The sequence below is a fragment of the Necator americanus genome, chromosome III, assembly GCF_031761385.1.
Source record: "Necator americanus strain Aroian chromosome III, whole genome shotgun sequence".
Lineage (NCBI taxonomy): Eukaryota > Metazoa > Nematoda > Chromadorea > Rhabditida > Ancylostomatidae > Necator > Necator americanus.
In genome coordinates, this window is record NC_087373.1 from 2,981,396 (window position 1) to 3,000,606 (window position 19,211).

Genomic DNA, 19,211 nt, shown 5'->3' on the forward strand with positions numbered 1-19,211 from the left:
CAGGGGACCTTGTATTGGTGAGAGTTGTTATTATGGATATTTAATGAAAAAATTGCATTCCACTGCGCTATATTTCATGTTTAACACAACATTTCTCTCCGAAAACATTTATTGATCAAAGTCCAGTAGAACAATTTGTATATCCATCACATTAGTACCAGTTGGGCCAGGTTTGAAGTGATTCTTACCATTGTTGTAAGTTGACCAAAACTCGTAAGAATTTGAGATTTCCAGGTATTTTAAGCCTTTTCCCACGATTTTCTTGTCAACATCCGCGTTAGTAATGTACGCACCAGCAGCATCCGTCGGACCGTCAATCCCATCAGTTCCAGCAGCCAGAAATAAGAACTTCGGCATTGTTTTGCCGGAAGAAGCGAGAGCCATCAAGCAAGATAGAACCATTTCCTGACATCGACCTCCTTTTCCGTCGCCACGCAGCACCACCGTTGTCTCACCGCCGAACAGGAAAGCGATCTGAACTTAGCGGTAATCCTTATTTTATATAAACCTGGAAAAGTGACGATATGATCATGGAAGTGATAAGAATCTAGCCATGCTATCATCACATATGAGAAATAAAGTCGGGTTAAAACGATATGAAGTTAGTGAAGTTACGTAAGCGGCTGCGCTCCAACGGCGGCGCAATGGAGGAGCTGGTATTTGAGGTAGGACCATAGCGAATTGCAACGATGAATGGTGCTAGCAAGGGTCCCTCTCTTTCTTAACCGCAACGATCTGCCGCATCGCTTCGTGCTCATGCGCTTACATAACTGCATTGAGCTTCATGTCGTTTTGACTCTACCATACCTTAGTATGTAACGTTTCATACTAATACAGTTCGACAGCAAGAAACCTATGCGAAATCTATGGAGAAGGATCTATTTAAACGGGTTTTTAACTGTTTAAACCACATTAGCGGCTGCTCTACAGTGATGGGGAATTTCCTGTTTAATTTTTTAGAGCTGTAGTTCCACTTTTCTGTCTAAAATTGTTAATTTCTTCAAGGCGCCATAGAGCAGAACCACATTTTAAAGTGCTGAATGAAACCTCTACGATGACACATAAGTTCCCCTATAAAGACTCTTGTTTTAATGTTAAATCGTTTTTGGAGAAAAAAAAGTATATATACAGGTATATATAAGGTATGTATAAAGGTATATAAAAATCCTAGCGGTTCCTGGTAATGAAAAAATGTGATACAAATTCCATCTTTTACCTGTTATTTTATTCTATTTTTTTTTTGAATTTACCGACCGATAGCAATCTTAGGTGATGATTCCATTGAATGGAATCCAGAAAAGAAAAAAAAAATAAATGTAATCGAGAATTGTAATTAAAACTCACCCTGTTTGTGGTAGGAGCAGCGGTCAATTTCCCACCGAATTTCTTCAATTTTTCCGGAAAATCCTCCTTAGTCGACATGATTAGTTCAGCAAAATCTTTTCCTCTTTGAGCTGCATTTCCTTCGAGAGTCGATGTTATGATTTGAGCATCGTAACCGTGTAGAATGAAAAATCTTTTCAACTCCGCCAGAGCGTTAGATATACACGCTACAATGATATTGTGAGGTTGTACAGTGGATTGTGGAGGTGAATCCTGAATGGGAGACTTTTGACGTTGGTCACGAAAAATAAACATTGACAAATAACAAATATAGGCAGGTCATATTGATTGATATTGATTGATCATAGCTTTGTCTTTAGCATTAAATTTTAAGCCGTTTGATTTCGTTCGGTGAAGAATGACCCCTATTACTGTCGAACTGCACCACAAACGTTGAGAAAAACAACTGTAAGTAAACAAATATAACATTTAAAAAAAACATTATAACTTGTAAAGAACATAAATATTTAGGTTTCAGTAAAGTTTGTAATTTTTCTTCGGTTCGTAAGATTCTCTGACTCAGACAAAATGTGTTCCATTTTTTTATCTTTCTTTTCTTGTGCACCATTGGTGTACATGGATGAATAGATAAATAAATAAATAAGCAAATAAATAAATAAATAGAGACCTTCAGCTTGCTCAGAATTTCTGCAGGTAGTAAGGATTTCCATTTTGGTAATGATGTCAATGTATTCGACATTTCAATCATGGATTTCGTTTGTAGAACCGTTGGCCCACTTGCGATAAACTGTATGAGATTATCGATCAAGTCTGAGATGAGCAAAGTGACGACCTGAAAAAAATGCGACGGAAAAAGTTAATTTTTCTCGCAAAAAATAAAAACTAGCTACAGTATTTTTAAAAAAAGAAATAAACTTACTTGTCCTTTTTTCACATAGTTCAGCGTTTTACCACCTTTCACAGTGGATAATTTCTGACGGAATGCGTTAAGTACTCGGATATCCGCACCGTTTGCGGTGAGCGTACGAATTGTGCTCAACTTCTCCTCAAGTGTTACGCCATCAGGTGAGCAAAACAGTGCTGAGCCACCACCTAATAGAAATCCCCATCAAATATCCAACATTTGTCCAGATAATGTTAAAGGCATCACCCCACGAATCCGAGGTGATACATATTTCAGGTGGAATATTCGTATACGGCATAGCAAATTATGGAGAGGGGGATGATTCCGTCCATTTCTTCCTAATTTCCGAAAAAACGGCCCAGAAGAAGCGGCGCGTGCACAAGGCTGGCGCGCTCCAACCGAACTCCTGGTAGAAAATGGCGCCCCGGAATGCTCGAAGCCGTATCTTCTGTGCTGTTTGTTACGGCAATTAGGAAGAAATTGACGGAATCACCCACCTCTCCTTAATCTACGATCCCGTATACGAATACTCCACCTGGAATCTGCACCATCTCAGATTCGTGGGGTGATTCCTTTAATCAAAGGATAAACGACGAAGTCTCTGGCGTATCATTCCGCTCGGGACGCACCAACGCGCTCTACTGTAATTCGTAATCGTTGAGGTTTTGGAAGGAGTGTTGGCCTTTACAATGACTTTCTGGGCGCAGCCGATGTGTCAAATCACTGTTTTTATCCTCCCAGACAGGAAGATTAAGAATTCACGGAAGTCTGGTACCAGTTTATCGACCTCGGAAAGATAAAAGCTTTGGTTGGCACTGAAGCGGTTTCGAACCTTTGACCGTGCGGCCACAGCGGAACCTCTTGACGACTGTGCTACACCCGCTCGATAATATTAAATGGTAAGGTAAAATACCTGAGACGAGGAAAAGAAATACAGAATCTGTTGAGTCATTCTTCTGAATACAATCCAATGCCGTATGTGTAGCCGTCACAGAATCCGCATCCGGTAGGTTGTGTTGAGCTCCATAGAACACATGAGATCGAAGGTGTGGATTACTGCTGAAAGAGTATTGAAGCTATATATTAAATGCAGCACACCAAAAAACAGAGTGGTTTGATCTCTTTACGATTGTGTTAGTGCTATCGCTCACGATTATGAGCGCGATCACGCCCGATTCTTCTCATTATCCAGGAAAAACGGCGTGGGAACGACGACGTTGTCGCACCGGTACCCCCTACGAGGCGCCTAATAACGTACCACGTTTGCGAGATCAAGTGTGCGAGCGGCCAGCGAGCGCACTTGATCTCGCAAACGTGGTACGTTATTAGGCGACAATGGGGTATTGTCAGTGTCTCTTCCGCTCGTTGACACATGCCGCGTGTACACCTCCTCTCATGGACATGACACGTTAGTAGGTGTTTCGTAGGGGGATTCGGTGCAGCCGCCCCCTTTCCCATGCCATTTTTTCTTTGTTGAATCAGTGGGAACGGGATTGATTGGGGCGAAAACAGTCACGTTCGCTCATGAACTATACCACTAATCATATAATATATTTGTGAAGAGATCCCCACATCCTCTTTTCTTAGATCTGCTTCTTTACAGGCAGCCTATCACGAAACTGATGATGTTGGGTCTCTGTGGACAAATATAGAATTCGGGATATAGATTACCATGAGCGTGGTACCGCACAGCTCCCCTTTAATAACATGAAAAACGGCGTGGGAAACGTCATTTCTTCCTACGAGATACGTTAGAACGCGTCACCATTGTTTAGTTCTCTCAGCAGCCTGTTCATTGGTTTTACTTTAACAAGCTGCTGAAGAAACCTCATTGATTCTCGGCCGCTCGCTTGCTGATGCGGCGCTTTTCTTCCAGGATGACTAAGGAAAATTAAGCGGGGTCACACTAATACTCGTGGTCTACCCTGGCCTCTGGATTTTCCCACATCGACCCTAGCATCGTCAGCTTCGCGGTGCATTGCCTTTAACAAAAAGCTTATCTAAAGTCGAACCCTTCTAGCGATAACTCATTATTTGCACCTTCTAAAGCTGGCAAAAAAATAACTCTTTAGTGTTAAGCCCTAAAGTCTCCTAAAAATTAGGAGCTCAACTATATCCTTATTGTTCGGCCAGTGACAAGTGTTTCGCTGAAATAATTCATGGTGTTTATATTACTCATTATTATTTTATTATCATTTTTTATTTTTTATTTATACGGAATGCTGTGTGCTTTCAAACTTTATCACCTCTTCCGGAAGAAAAAAATTTTTTAACGGAAATTCTTTGATCAATTTCTGTCAAAATTTTAAATCTGTCTGGCAAATTTATTATTACTTATTTATATTGTCATGTCATATTATTTGTATCATTATATTATTTAAATTACTTAATTATTTATTATTGTATCATTTATTCATCATTAAATTTTTTTATAATTTAAATCAATCTAGGAGTTTATGTGAAAAATTCGTAGATAAACATACATTTTTCCCACGTTCGGCGCAATTACCACTCCTTCATGTAGACGTGTTCCAAGCTGTTCCTCTGCCGCCTTAGCCATTGCTATCGACGCTTTCCCGAATGCGGTAATTATAAAACGAGTACCACTCGATATATTGATGGTTACATTCCCCGTTGATGAGAGTACGGTAAGATTTTCGGATGTCAAACGTAACGCCTAAAACAAAATCTTGACGATATTCACGAAAAATTTCACAAAAAAAAAGTCCACAGAAAAATTCTCTCCCCATTACGACTACTATAGTCGGGTCAAAACGACATGAACCGCCGCGCAGTTGCGTAAGCGTCCGCGCTCGATGCGGCGCGGTGGAGGTGGATGGCGGTTGGAATCGATATGGGACCATCGCTAACTGCAACGATGGCTGGGGCTAGCAAGGGTCTCACGGTCCCACTACAATCCTAACCGCTTCGTTTTGACCCTACTATACGTAGCCATGCATTGCGGACGACATGCCCTACAACAGCACGCATGACGACTGCCGCGTCGCAGCCGCTCGCGAGGTGATTGCAACGGGACAGAAATTTTGGTGAGGACTGTGAACCGTCCCGCCCAGCCTTACCGTATATGTCCACGCGATGATAGTGAATAAGAAAAAAAAAAAGAAAAGGAAGGAGAAAAGAACGTAACTGCTTCACGCATAAATATGGAGAGACAGCTTCGCAGCAACCTTTGAAAGCAGCCAGAGCTTCGACACGCATCTCTAAAAATAGTAAATAGTTTGGGTAATAGAAACGAAAACGGTCAAAACGACCTAAAGCTCGGTGCTGGAGATAGCGGATGAGATGGGACCGTCGCGACTTGCAGCGTCGAGTGGTCCTGCGAAGGTCCCACCTCAATCCCAACCGCTTCGCTTCCCCGTGCCGCTACGAGTGCAGCCGCTCATGGAATTTCACCAAATTTCAGGTCGTTCCTACCCGATCATAAAAACCTCGTGACAGAAACAACTATGATGTGAAATGCGTTATACTGGCTCACGAAACAGAAATATCGGCAAGGAAAACACTGGAAGCGTTCTGGATTCTTGAAAGAAATCTTTCGAAGAACAGTGGAAAAGAATGCTTGTCAATAACGAATGAGTTCTCGTCACTCGTACCGCTTTATAGTTGGAACACACACACACACACACACACACACACACACACACACACACACACACACACACACACACACACACACACACACACACACACACACACACACACACACACACACACACACACACACACACACACACACACACACACACACACACACACACACACACACACACACACACACACACACACACACACACACACACACACACACACACACACACACACACACACACACACACACACACACACACACACACACACACACACACACACACACACACACACACACACACACACACACACACACACACACACACACACACACACACACACACACACACACACACACACACACACACACACACACACACACACACACACACACACACACACACACACACACACACACACACACACACACACACACACACACACACACACACACACACACACACACACACACACACACACACACACACACACACACACACACACACACACACACACACACACACACACACACACACACACACACACACACACACACACACACACACACACACACACACACACACACACACACACACACACACACACACACACACACACACACACACACACACACACACACACACACACACACACACACACACACACACACACACACACACACACACACACACACACACACACACACACACACACACACACACACACACACACACACACACACACACACACACACACACACACACACACACACACACACACACACACACACACACACACACACACACACACACACACACACACACACACACACACACACACACACACACACACACACACACACACACACACACACACACACACACACACACACACACACACACACACACGCAAATCGTCAATGGATGTGAATAATTCGTTTTCGGAAGTTCTTCTCTCATTCTACATTTAGAAATGTTTTTCTTTTCTTTCTTATCTGCTCTTTTCATCATCAAAATCTTTTCTGCTCCTCTTTAACCTCTGGAAAATTTTCCCGGAGTTTTCCAGAAAAAAGAGTTATGGTTGCTGGACGATTGTACATGTGTAGATCAAATGTCATATCGTCGATGGTTATCGTACACAGCAAAATCGATAGCCCGATAATGCGTAGATCAAATATCGTTATCCTACATAAAACATCAATATCGACATATTTTCCTACAAAAAACATATGAATATCGATATATTTGTACATCTTGCAAATGAAACATGGAGAAATAAGACCAAATAGAATTTGTTGTACGATTTATGTCTCGAGTGCCCTGCGTTTTCTCTACTTTAAACGATTATCGGGGAAAAAAGTATTCGATAATTGTTCAGAGAAGAGAAAACGGTGTGTAGTGTAGCATTTCACGGAATAGGGAGAAGATCGCTGGAATCAATATTGATTAAGATCTTTGGAGATGGAGAAAGAGTTGAAAAAGTCTCTGTAAAAGTCCCTCTGGCGCATCAATTCATTTGGGACGATACGCGCTGGTACGCGTTTTCCTGCAATTCGTAATCGTGGAGGTTTTCTGGAACTCGTCTTGGCCTATACAATTAATTGAGGCCGGTAAAGAGTTGAAAAAGTCAGGAAAAATAGAGATTTCACCTAAAACCTTCGTGAGGACCCTAATAGCAAACGTAGGCAGTGGGAAAGGAAATATAGGATAGTGAAAATAGGAAGAATGGGACCCTGCGAGGCGAGATACGGTGGAGCCAAAATCACCAAACTTCCGGTGCAGCTGTGCAGGGTCCCGGAGAGCTGGGGAACCTCGCCAGCTCTAATCGAGGCTGTACGAACTTCCATCGGAATCGTACGTTTTACGTAATTGTACTATGGATCAAATCACTCTGATTCGTCCGTAAGTGCACGTTCGTATCGCTTCCCCAAATCGAGAAAAGAAAATGGGACGACAGATCGTTGTAAAGGAAAAAAAAACCAGCAGTTTTTTTTATGGGAACACCCGTCAAAAGGGATCATTGTTCTGCCGGCGAGGGGGGAGTCGAGTAATTTTCCAATTTAAAACCGTATTTATTTCGTTTTCCTTCTAATTCCAGAAATAAAAACAGAAATAAATAATAATTTAGAAGAATAGAAGATTTAAAAGAGCTTAATAAAAAAAGAAAGTGGAAGAATGAGTGATACTATGCGAAATGCTATGCGGTCTCAAACGCTATCACCTTTTCCGGAAAAAAAATTCCTTAGCAGACTTCGTTGATCAAATTCATATTCAAAATTTTAGATCTATTAGGCAAAATGATATTAAAAAATGTCATTTCGTGATTATTTTTCAGTTGTACAAGAAAAATTTTCATAAGTACTGAATTAGAAGTAAAATTCCATCACTTGTAGTGCTGTCAAAAATTTAATGTTGGCAGCGAATCTGATCAATCGAGTGATCTTCGATTGGAGCAGATCAAGGAGAAGAAATGAGAAAAGTAAGAAGAAATAAGGAATAGTAATTCGAGAAATGTATTCTCCTTATTTATGTAAAAGTGGGAATTTATGTCTGGACTTAACAGAGTAGTATTCTATCACCGTCTGATACATTCCTTATCAGATTTTTTTCCCCCCAGCACTCAATCGATCGCATTCCTCTTATTTCGTTTTCCCTCCAATTACGATTGTCATCTGCATGGAAATAGAGAAATGAAAGTGTACAGAATGTTGTGTCGACCTGAATTTTATCACCTCTTCCAGAAAAATCCACACCAAACATCGTAGATCAAATTTAGTCGAAATTTGTGATCGGCTACCCTACAAAATGGCATAAAAATATTGTTTTATTCTACAAAACATCACTTTTTGTAGATGTAAAAACGATTTCAGCAAGTCCGAGTTTGAGGGCGGCATAGCACGAATTTGACGTGGTGAGGGATTCCGCAGGAAAAGCTAGAGATGGGGTTGTAGATTGCTGGATCCGGGATGGTTCCGCTCATCTCTCCCTAACTGTCACAAAAAAAGCGGCGTGGGAACAGCTTTACTTCCTACGAGGTTAGAACGCGCCCCTATGTTCATGTCCCGGGTCTCTGCCTATTCATTGGTTTTACTTGACCAGGCTGGTGAGGAGATCTCACTGATCTTCGACCGTTCGCAAGTAGATGCGGCGCGTACTCGGGGACGGCGCTCTGCAACTGCAGTCGTCATAGAAAGCGGCGTTTTCCACACCGTTTTTTTTTACGAGGATTAGGAAGAGATGAGCAGAACCACCCCGGAGCCTTCAGTCAGAGTTCGATTTTAAAGCTGTGCCCATAACAAACCCTTTCCTAAACTATTTCGTTTTCATATAAGGATGGTTGAGTCATCGTGTAAAATTTCGGCCCAAATCTAAATTAGGCCACACAATGGTTCCTGGCGTAATAAGTGCGATCAAAGTTATTGATAGTCGAATTTAAGCAACAGCCAAGATTGTTAACAAAATTTATTACGGCTAACGTTTCGGCGTTGTCGCCTTCGTCAGAGCCTGGAAAGTAAGAGCATTTGCAATATATCCTCTCAAATGCTTCATCCAGAACAAGTCATCATCCCCTAGGATCAACAAGTTGCTATCTCTATGCCAAGATTCAAGGAAAGTCGAACTTTCGCACTGCGATCAAAGTGTTTTTATACGGATAGTCTTGTGACCAGACCAGGTAGCGTGTGTGGGTGCGGAGAGGGAAGCAAGTTTTTCCATAGCTTCCAAGTTCCATAACTTTTTTTTTTGCTCTATTTGGGGGGTCGGGTCAAAACGACATGAAGCACGGTGCAGTTGCGTAAGCGGCGGCGCTTGAAGCGGTGCGGTGGAGACAGCGGTTGGAATCGGATGCGTGGCGGTAGCGAGGATCCCAACATGATCCCAACCGCAACGCTCCATTGCGCCGCTTCCAGCGCAGCTGCTTACGCAACTGTCCGTGCTTTACGTCGTTCTGATCCGACTATATACATACTGTGGCCATATTTCTACACTTTTCATTTCGTCTAAGGGTAGAGGCGAAACGGAGACCTATTTAAATTCTACTCTACTCTCCTGGTATTTATTCTATTCTAATCTATTCCTTTCTGTTCTATCTTCTATTATCGTGTTGGACTATCACTACACGTTTTAGGCGTCAAAATAAGTGCAGCGGAATGTGGACGAGTTTTCCTGTCGTTGCGAACATGTATCGCCATTCTTTGATTTGAAATTACGAGGAATGTGCGAGGGGAAAAAAAACTTTATCAGTCGCTATTAATCTGTGAGATCGCTTCGAATTGTGATCGGTTGCCTTCCTCACGTCGTAACTCGACTAAAGATTGTTCGAGTGAGTTCAGTTGACCTAAGGGATTACTATGGGCAGTGATGTCTGATCAGATGACGATCTATTACAAGATCGTACTATCGCAGCAGTTTCAAAGAGCCACATTAAAGGAAGCGTATCATTTCACATATTGCGGAACCCCCAGCGAAAGCGTAAGTCCCGGTAGTTTGATAAATTGCAAAACTTAGCGTGGGTCCGGTCAACTTCACTCAAAGGCATCACCCCACGAATTTGAGGTGGTGCGGATTTCAGGTGGAGTATTCGTATACGGGGTCGTAGATTACATGCACAAGGCTGGCGCGCTCCAATCGAACTCGTCGTAGAAAATAGCGCCCCGAAATGCTCGAAGCCGTAGCTTCTCGGCCGTTTTTTTTACCTCAATTAAGAAGAAATGGACGGAATCACTTTCCTCCAAATAATCTACGACCCTGTATAGGCATAACCCACTTGAAATCCATACCACCTCAGATTCGTGGGGTGATGCCTTTAAGCAAAACGATAAGGTGGTACCGTTTGAGGTTTATGAATGCATTTGTGAGCTTCACAATAACTTGTGAAGGGGACTCGATGTGCTTCGTAAGTGTTGTTTTCCCACACAAGTCCTACACTAATTTATCGATTTCGAAGGGATGAAAGTTTGGTTGGTATTGGGGCGATTTCGAACCATGCATTGGTCGCGGATTCACAGACGAGTCCCTTACCGACTGCGCTACACATCCTCGGAAAGAGCTAGAGTGCTGCATTGAAGTATTCGGATCATGTTATCCAGAAACACAATTATAAGTATATATTATTATTGTAATATTAATAAAATCGGTAATTCCAGCGAGTGAAACTGCGTACACCTTAAATACTTCCTCGATTCACATACATAGAGTAGATATGTAAGATTTGAACTCTTTGATAATCCTTGAACATTGAGGAACGATCGAAAATCCTCCTTATTCTACGAATTCCCGGAAAATCACAGCATTTGATGAGAAACGAACTCGTAGAGAAATGAGCACAAGGAAATCCTGACCGCACACCTTCATTCCTTAGGGCCCTTATCGTTAACAGCAACGAAGTGATCACACAGCCGTTATCAACCACAAGAAGTGAATTTCTTTTATTGTATGTGAAAAATTCAACCATACGAGATAAATTTTACGAGAAATCACTGAGTTTGCTTGGGAAATGTTTAGGATCACACGGTTCATTGTCATATTTTTTCGATCACTGGGAAATTTTCAATAAGGAGTTTTATCCATCTTTTTCGTCCACATCTCAAATGGTCGAAGGTAATCTTTCGCGGGTAGATGTTCCAATTTCCTGTAAGATTCGGTTTTGCGGATTTATTTATCTTGGGTTTTTTTTCTAGCAAGGAAAAAACAACAAAAACATGTGCCACTCACCGGAATTGATCTGATTTTGGGTTTTTAAGGAAATCATAGAATGCTTTATCGTCGAAACCGATCGCTGCTGCCTGGAAAAAGACGTGATCCTTGCTAGGACATCATTAAAGGATTCTCTTGATGCTTGTTTGAAATCCCGAATTTTGCTTGTTTCATGTACAAAAAACAAAAAAAAAATCAAAAGAGTTAAATAAAAAAAATAAAATAAAAGTTAAATGATAAAAAATAATAAAAATAAAATAATAAAATATGATAGTGTTGCATCATATGTACAGGGAATTTCCCCTAAGGACCACAGCCCTTTTTTGCAGACTCCATTCTTATAATTAATTTCTGGTCACTTAAGCAATCTACAGATCCCGGTGCGATGGTGCAACACAGGTGTTCTCGCCTGTATTTTTGAATTACCCATAGCAATAATATGAGTACGGTAGCGAACCTTATACAATTAATTTTTTCTTAAATTTGATTTTCCTCTTCCGGATCTTGTCAACGTCACCTTCCCTGCATTTTTCTTTTGTTTGAGGAACTAAGGAAATTTTTAACTTTTTCACATTAATTCTGTAATTAAATTTGATACATATCTGTTGTGATTTTTGCAGGAGAAATTTTTTTTTCAGATCTAACAAAAAAAGAAATTTCAAGATTAAAAATCTTAATATCTACAAAAGAAAATTTTGTTCTAAAAATTCCAAACCAGAAATCCATGATTGAAAGTCAAATTTTGAAGCGATCTGTGAGGTTTTTTTTTCAGAGAGAAAATATACTATATAAATAAATAATTAAAGGAATAAAAAAATGTATTATTGGTGAAAATGTGAGGGGCGTTTAATAGATTTTTTTTTATCGAGGTACAACTATTCTGAACGAAACCAACTATAACTATTATACAGCTTTATTCTGGCTATTAGGTTTCGTTTTTTTCTCCATGGGAGATTTTAGCTCACCTGTTCAGCTGACGCTCCATAATAAATCGCATCTAAACGTGCCCATAAACATGCGCCCATACACATTGGACAAGGATAACATGATGTGTACAAAGTGCAACCGGATAGGTTGAAGGTGCCTGTAAAGTTATGATTTCGCTAAAGGCATCACCCCACGAATCTGAGGTGGTGCAGATTTCAGGTGGAGTATTTGTATACGGGATGGGAGACTATGGGTGGTGATTCCGTCCATTTCTTCCTAATTCCCGTAAAAAACGGCCCGTGCAGATGCGGCGCGTGCACAAGACTGGCGCGCTCCATTCGAACTCCTTGTGGAAAATAGCGCGCCGGAACGCTCGAAGCCGTATCTTCCGGGCCGTTTTTTTGTTTGCGGCAATTAGCAAGAAATGGACGGAATCACCCCCTCTCCATAATCTACGATCCCGTATACGAATACTTCACCTGAAATCCGTACCACCTCAGATTCGTGGGATAATGCTTTTAAATCATGATATTGTGATACTGTGTATATTACAGTACATATATTATTGTATTAATTACAGTGAATTATGTATATTATTTATATAATTATTGTATTATATTTTTATTGTGCACATTATTTAACTTTTTTAAGTCATAAAATTTTGGTGATGATATATTATAGCACATGTATTATTGTATTATATGTTCATTAGATTATATTACATTAAAAGTTACGATATTATGATGATGATGTTTTTTTTTCTTATATTATTTCTGTGCTTAATTTTTCTCACACATGATATGTGAGAAAAAGTGCAACCGGATAGATTGAAAGTGCCTGTAAAATTATAATCTCGTTGAATTTTGAATTTTTTTGGTTTTCAAGTCATAATATTGTGATAATATATATCTATATAATATAATACACATGTTATTATGTTATTTGTACATTATAATGTATTATGCATATTATTTGCATATTTATTAAATGATATTACTATTGTCTACATTACACTTATATGGTTGTCTATATTGTACTACATTATTTTATATTATCTAAGATAACATGAAGATTTTTTTCTTATGTTATTTTTACGCTTACAAATTCTAATTCTATAATACACCTAGAAATCATTAGAACAGAAAAAGTAGGGAAAGAAGATGCTCTAGCTACTTCTACGTTGCTGAAAGAAGTTTTCATTAAAATTATTTTTTTTTACAACTTGTAACAGAATTTTACGGCTAGCTAATCAGACTTTGGCTATTCATTTTGGGCTAAATTTGTTACTTCAAATAAAAAAAAAACCCAAGTACTTTTAGTCTATAGACTGCTATACATATCTAATAGTACAACTTACCGAGATTTTTGCACGCATATCGGATTGCGGTTACTTCAGCATGGGCAGTTGGATCATTGTTGACCAATACCTGTAAAAAAAACTGATTTCTTCACGTCATCAGGGTTTTTATGAAAGGTGTGTTCATAAATTTTCTTTTTTCCCGTCATGTCCCTACCACGATCTACTAAAAGCTACTAAAAATCGCTAAAAAATACGAGCAAAAAACCATCAACTACTAAAAACCACTTAATTGACTTCTAAAAACTCAAATACTCAGTTAAATTCGCTTATATGACACGAATTACACGAATTACGTTGAATCAAAACAATCTGAAGATTTATGCATTTGCGGTTGCGATCGGGCTGGGACAATCCTTCCGAGCTCCAGTCCGACTGTAGGGTGAGCATGGGTCCCACGGCGCAATCTTATTTGCACACGATTACACATTTGTATCAGCCTTTAGGTCATTTTGACCTTTAGGTCTGAAGTATCATGACCCTGAATGAGCTTTTTCTTCGTGATGTTAAAAAAAAAAATTTCAAAGCGCTGGTCCCTGGCTAGCCTCATTCGGACTGCAGCAATGAGCTTCAGGTCGTCTGAACGACTTTTTCTGTTTTTTTTTTCTGAAGAAATCATTTCCAATCGATAACATGTGATCCCGTAATCGATCCCATTCCTACATCCGTAACCGCATCCGTCGGACCGATCTGTTGCGTACCATATATCTCAATTTCACGTGTTATTCAACACACTCTAGGAGGACTGCCGACCCGCCTGTCAGATTTTTTTTACAAAGTCCCCCCCACCAAAAAAAAATTGACGTCGTTCATGTTCTTCGCATAAGAAGAAGTCAAAGAAGGGCAACTGTTGCACGCGATCAGGACAAATGGAAGTATTTCTGGCGCTCAGATGATTATTTGGAGAAAAAAAAATGAGAGTCAAGCCGATCAGTGTGATCTAAAACTTGACAAATGTGAATATATTTCAGTTTTTCCAAAGATTTTTCGTCTCCCCTATCCATGCTACGTTGAAAATGCTATTCTCGTTGTAAAAACGCCATTCTTTCACCCGTCACAGTCATTAATTTTCGATAATGACAGATTAGTCTACGAAACGTAGCGAAAAGAAAATCTCAAGGACATCTCAGTTGTCAGTAATCAATCTTTTTGCCGTCGGGCGAAAAAAAAGCGTGTGAAATGACTCCTATGTAGATTTATTTCTGCAAAACTAACTTATCATCCCTGAAAAAAAGAGTGCAACCTCTCAGTGATAATTAACAAGACAAGATTTACGATGATTTTCGAATATAAAAATTCATTCCCATATTTTAAAATTAATTTCAAATAGTTTATTTTTCTCGGAAAACATTGTTAAAAACCTAATAAGACCTGAAAGAACTTTATTTGGGAACAACACACCTTATAACATGATTTTATATCCGTTTGAAAAGAATTAACTCCCTTTTAATGGGAATATATACGCAAACGTGTATGGGGCAAGTGTAGCGCAGCAGGCAAAAAGTTCTGCTGTGACTGTACGATCGATCGTGGGTTCGAAACCGCCCCGGTGCTAACCGGGTAAGTTGTGCTATTAGCTATGTAACTTTATAGTTCGTAAAAATTCATAATATTATAATTAATGTAAAAATTCATAGTATTATAATTATTAGTTATTACACTATATTATACTTAATAATTAATTACATTATATTAGAAGTTTATAGTATTTTTTAAAGTATAATTTCATCCCTCCGGGGGTCAATTAATCGTAACCAGATTTGTCCGGGAGGACAAAAACACTGACTTGACCCGTCGACCAGCCCCCGCAAGTGATTGTGTGGGCCAGTTACGCATTCGTAACCCTAAAAACCATTCTGAATTGAAGTGAACGCGGTGGCGCAGGTCCCAAGCGGATTGATACATCAGTGACTTTATCCTTTTTTATCCTTTATTCATATATTATTGTTTATTATTACTAATTAATTAATTTATTGTTATTTAATTATTAGGGCGGGTGTACTGTAGCGGTTAGAGGTTCCTCCTCCTGCACGATCGATCGGAGGTTCGAATTCGCCCTAGTGCTCACTAAGTCTTTCATCCCTCAGGGGTCGATAAATTGGTACCAGACTTGTCCGGGAGGATAAAAACACTGACTTGACCCGTCGGCTAGCCCCCGCAGTTATTGTATTGGCCAGTTACACATTCCTGAACCTCAAACGATCCCGAATTGAAGTGAACATGGTGGCGGGTCCCGAGCGGATTTCCTAACGCCGGAGACTTTATCCACTTTATTCTTTATGTACTACATATTTTCTAGCAAATCAAAGCAGTTTAGACGGGTCCCGTGTTGTGAACGATCAAAAGTGCTCGGTGGACTATCACTAACTACTTGGTTCATTTTTTCCAAGAATTCGAGACACCAATGGACATTTCTGGAATTTTTGTCATCCTTCTTGCTTCTTCAGCTGCTAAGTTTTTTTTTTCTTTGAATGTAGCTTCTCTCACTTCAATACTACAATCTTTCTGATTTCTGATTGATCCAAAGGATTTTTCGTTCTCAAAAGATTTTTTTTCGTTGTTTCTACTAATATTGATTGTATTTCTGAATTTCTTCTTTTTTTTGGTGGGCACAAGGAGAGGAGATGTGCAGGAAAAAGTTCGAAAAATCTATTGAGTGTTGTAATAAGAAAAATATACCAGTTAAACTTACCATATTATGCCCTCTAGCCACAACTTTGCCATCTTTTATGATAACAGCACCGAATGGACCTCCATCACCTATTTTTACGCCTGTGCATGCCTCTTCAATTGCCGTATGCATGTGTTCATTTCCTGAAAAGACACTAATTTTGCCGAAATTTTTCGACAGAAGAAAAATTGGCTCTTTTTCTTCGAAATACTTTGAAACGTTGATGACAATCGGGTTTTGTGAAAAATTAGACATGAGGTGGCCGAGGGCTTTTTTTCGTTATTGTTACTATCATTAAAATTCGAAAGATAAAAAAATTTAAATAAAGAAGACGAGATATACAGCTCCGCTTGAGTCTAATTTAATCATTCGAGAAGGGAAATTGACAAAAAATGGAAATGGTAGCAGTATAGCTAAATCAGATTAAAAACAACCGTAGTCCACATATGGACTACACGGTCCCACGCAGTCCCATGCTCCGAAAAAAGGTGTAGTCAACTTGTGTGGACTACATTATCGCGATCGTGGTAATTAACATCACGAGCAATAAAAATATAGTGTTTAAAAGCAAAAAAAGGTCTGGGGCGTTGTCATTTTTATTCGTGCGAAAATTGTTATCCAAAAAAAAATCCAGAGATACGCAGCCACAGCCACCTCCTCTCAACAAGGAAAATTTTCAGATTCACTTGTTTCTGTAAATAACTAGGATGACAATGTGCATATTTCTGGATTTATTGATTCGTTTTCGTCACTATTTGCGTACTTACTCATTTATTTATTAAATACATCGAAAATACTGCGATAACGAGACACACATGCATCCATACCTAACGGAAAAAAAGAAGGTAACGAAGCATTTTCTCGTCACTCCCGAAGAAATTTGAAATTAAGCGGATAATTTCAAGCGAGAGCATTATGGTGCAAAAAAGAACAAAAGGTAGAAAAACTGAAAATTCATCTGTGAATTTCTGTTAGTCGTAAAATTCCCTGTATCAAAAAAAAGGAAACATCTTAAAAGGTTGAATGCAGTAAATGTGGTAAGAAACTCTATATGATATATCATAATAATACAGGTGTAATAATATATAGTATAATACGGTAGACATATAATAATCCTAATATAATATATAATAATCCTAATACTGTCGTTATACCCAGCAGATCTAAAGAATTAGGGGAAAAAATCCAATTTTTCCCGGAAGAGAATTGCGGTATGTAGGGTTTTGAATTGAAAATAGCATTGATTGAACTGACGCTGATAGTGAAAAAACATATTTTGTAGTGATATAAGGTATATAAATGCCAAACTTCATGTCTGAAAGTCCAAAAATAAAATAAAATAATAAGTCTAAATAAATAAAGTTATAAAAAATAATTAATAGAATGAAATAAATGGAAAAATGAACAATAAATATAAGAATACATGATCATCAACGATCAAATTTCTAGCATTAAATCTGAGATGGAGCCTCGTCGGAACGCAGAAACGTAAACATAACTAGTACTATACAGTGAAAGCTCACTGCGGGTGCAGTTTACTGTATGATACAGTTTGTAAAAATAAAAAAGACAATAAATTTGTAGAAGAATTTTGTTGCGAGCGGAGTGATATATACGTGCACACTGGAACGAGATCGTCATACTTTCGAATAAATTTCGAATTTTTTCGAATTTCGATTGCGAAATCTAAATTGATTTTCTTGACGAACCATGGATATCTGCCACGTAAACGGCGTAAAAGTTCGAGCAAGTCTTCGTTATGAGATTCTCTTCTCTCTCTTCAGGCCAACTAACACCTTTTTTTTGCATTGTTGCAAGAATATGGTTAAAATGTTCCGGAAATTCCCATCCATTTCTTTTCAGGATCCTCTTTGGCTCGCTTCCTCGAAACATTTGAGTGATGCATTCACGCACCACGTTATCGATCGTATTACCGATTTCGAAACCAGAAAACGTTTTTTTTAACGCGATATGATTTGAGTGTAGAGAGATCCCTTGAAAATGTGATTTTTCCACTTTTGTGACTTTTACTATGCAATAATCTCACTGCTTAACGTTCTTTAAAGATTTCGTTCCTGGAAAATCTCATCTCAAAAAACTAAAGTGACTCTGGATTGCGCGATCAAAGAACTACATCAATTTCCCCCAAAGTGCGGACCTCTCAAATATTTGCTCAGCGATTTCAGGCATTTCGACTGCTCACTGCTTGACTCTCCGCTACTTTGAACAAACTTTGGGAGAATGGAGTTTGAATAATTTCTCTAAGAAAAATCATTGAAATTCATTGAATTGCGACGAAATTAAATGACTCACATAAAATTGTAGTCATGATTTGGTTTGTAGTGAACTACCAACCACTAAACGAAAGTTAGGCGTTTGGAAAAAAAATGCGAGAAATAATAAAATAATAAATAAAATAATAAATAAAGGAATATGTGTTTCATATGTGAATTACGTCTACAGCACGATGAAATTTTAAACAACAGTCATGCTTTGTCGATTTTCAAAAAAAAAATCGAAATATCGAAAAAATCTTCAGATTAAGATAATCAACAATTTTTTTTTTCATCACCACTTGACGACGTTTGTTATTTTACGGTGATACATGTGCGTCATTTTGCCTAATTCTGCCATGAATAGCACGGCGGTACACGCGTCACGGTCATTAGGTTGAACATAATTGGCGGCAACCATAGCCACTAAAAA

General features: G+C 39.1%; 2 protein-coding genes across 4 annotated transcripts in view; both read right to left on the reverse strand.

Moving 5' to 3' along the window:
- Positions 1-108: 108 nt before the first annotated feature.
- Positions 109-10,917, reverse strand: RB195_008447 (uncharacterized protein; the record flags this gene model as incomplete). 2 transcript variants are annotated; one of them, XM_064194953.1, is made up of 9 exons in its annotated part: positions 109-474; positions 1,345-1,596; positions 2,012-2,176; positions 2,264-2,436; positions 3,162-3,307; positions 4,732-4,925; positions 5,405-5,469; positions 5,521-5,585; positions 5,684-5,691. In XM_064194953.1, the coding sequence occupies 9 exons, from the start codon at positions 5,689-5,691 to the stop codon at positions 109-111; spliced, it is 1,434 nt and encodes a 477-aa protein (XP_064046098.1). The 2 variants fall into 2 exon arrangements, with proteins under 2 accessions (XP_064046098.1, XP_064046097.1); XM_064194952.1 differs by lacking the exons at positions 5,405-5,469; positions 5,521-5,585; positions 5,684-5,691 and adding an exon at positions 10,876-10,917.
- Positions 10,918-11,403: 486 nt separating this feature from the next.
- RB195_008448 (uncharacterized protein) overlaps positions 11,404-19,211 on the reverse strand; it is a gene marked incomplete at both ends in the record, with an annotated part of 11,766 nt that continues 3,958 nt past the window's right edge. For both annotated transcript variants that reach the window (XM_064194954.1, XM_064194955.1), the window contains 5 exons: positions 11,404-11,485; positions 11,569-11,639; positions 12,516-12,634; positions 13,835-13,904; positions 16,527-16,648. In XM_064194954.1, coding sequence (XP_064046099.1) covers positions 11,404-11,485; positions 11,569-11,639; positions 12,516-12,634; positions 13,835-13,904; positions 16,527-16,648 — 464 coding nt within the window. The remainder of the gene's footprint in view (positions 11,486-11,568; positions 11,640-12,515; positions 12,635-13,834; positions 13,905-16,526; positions 16,649-19,211) is intronic.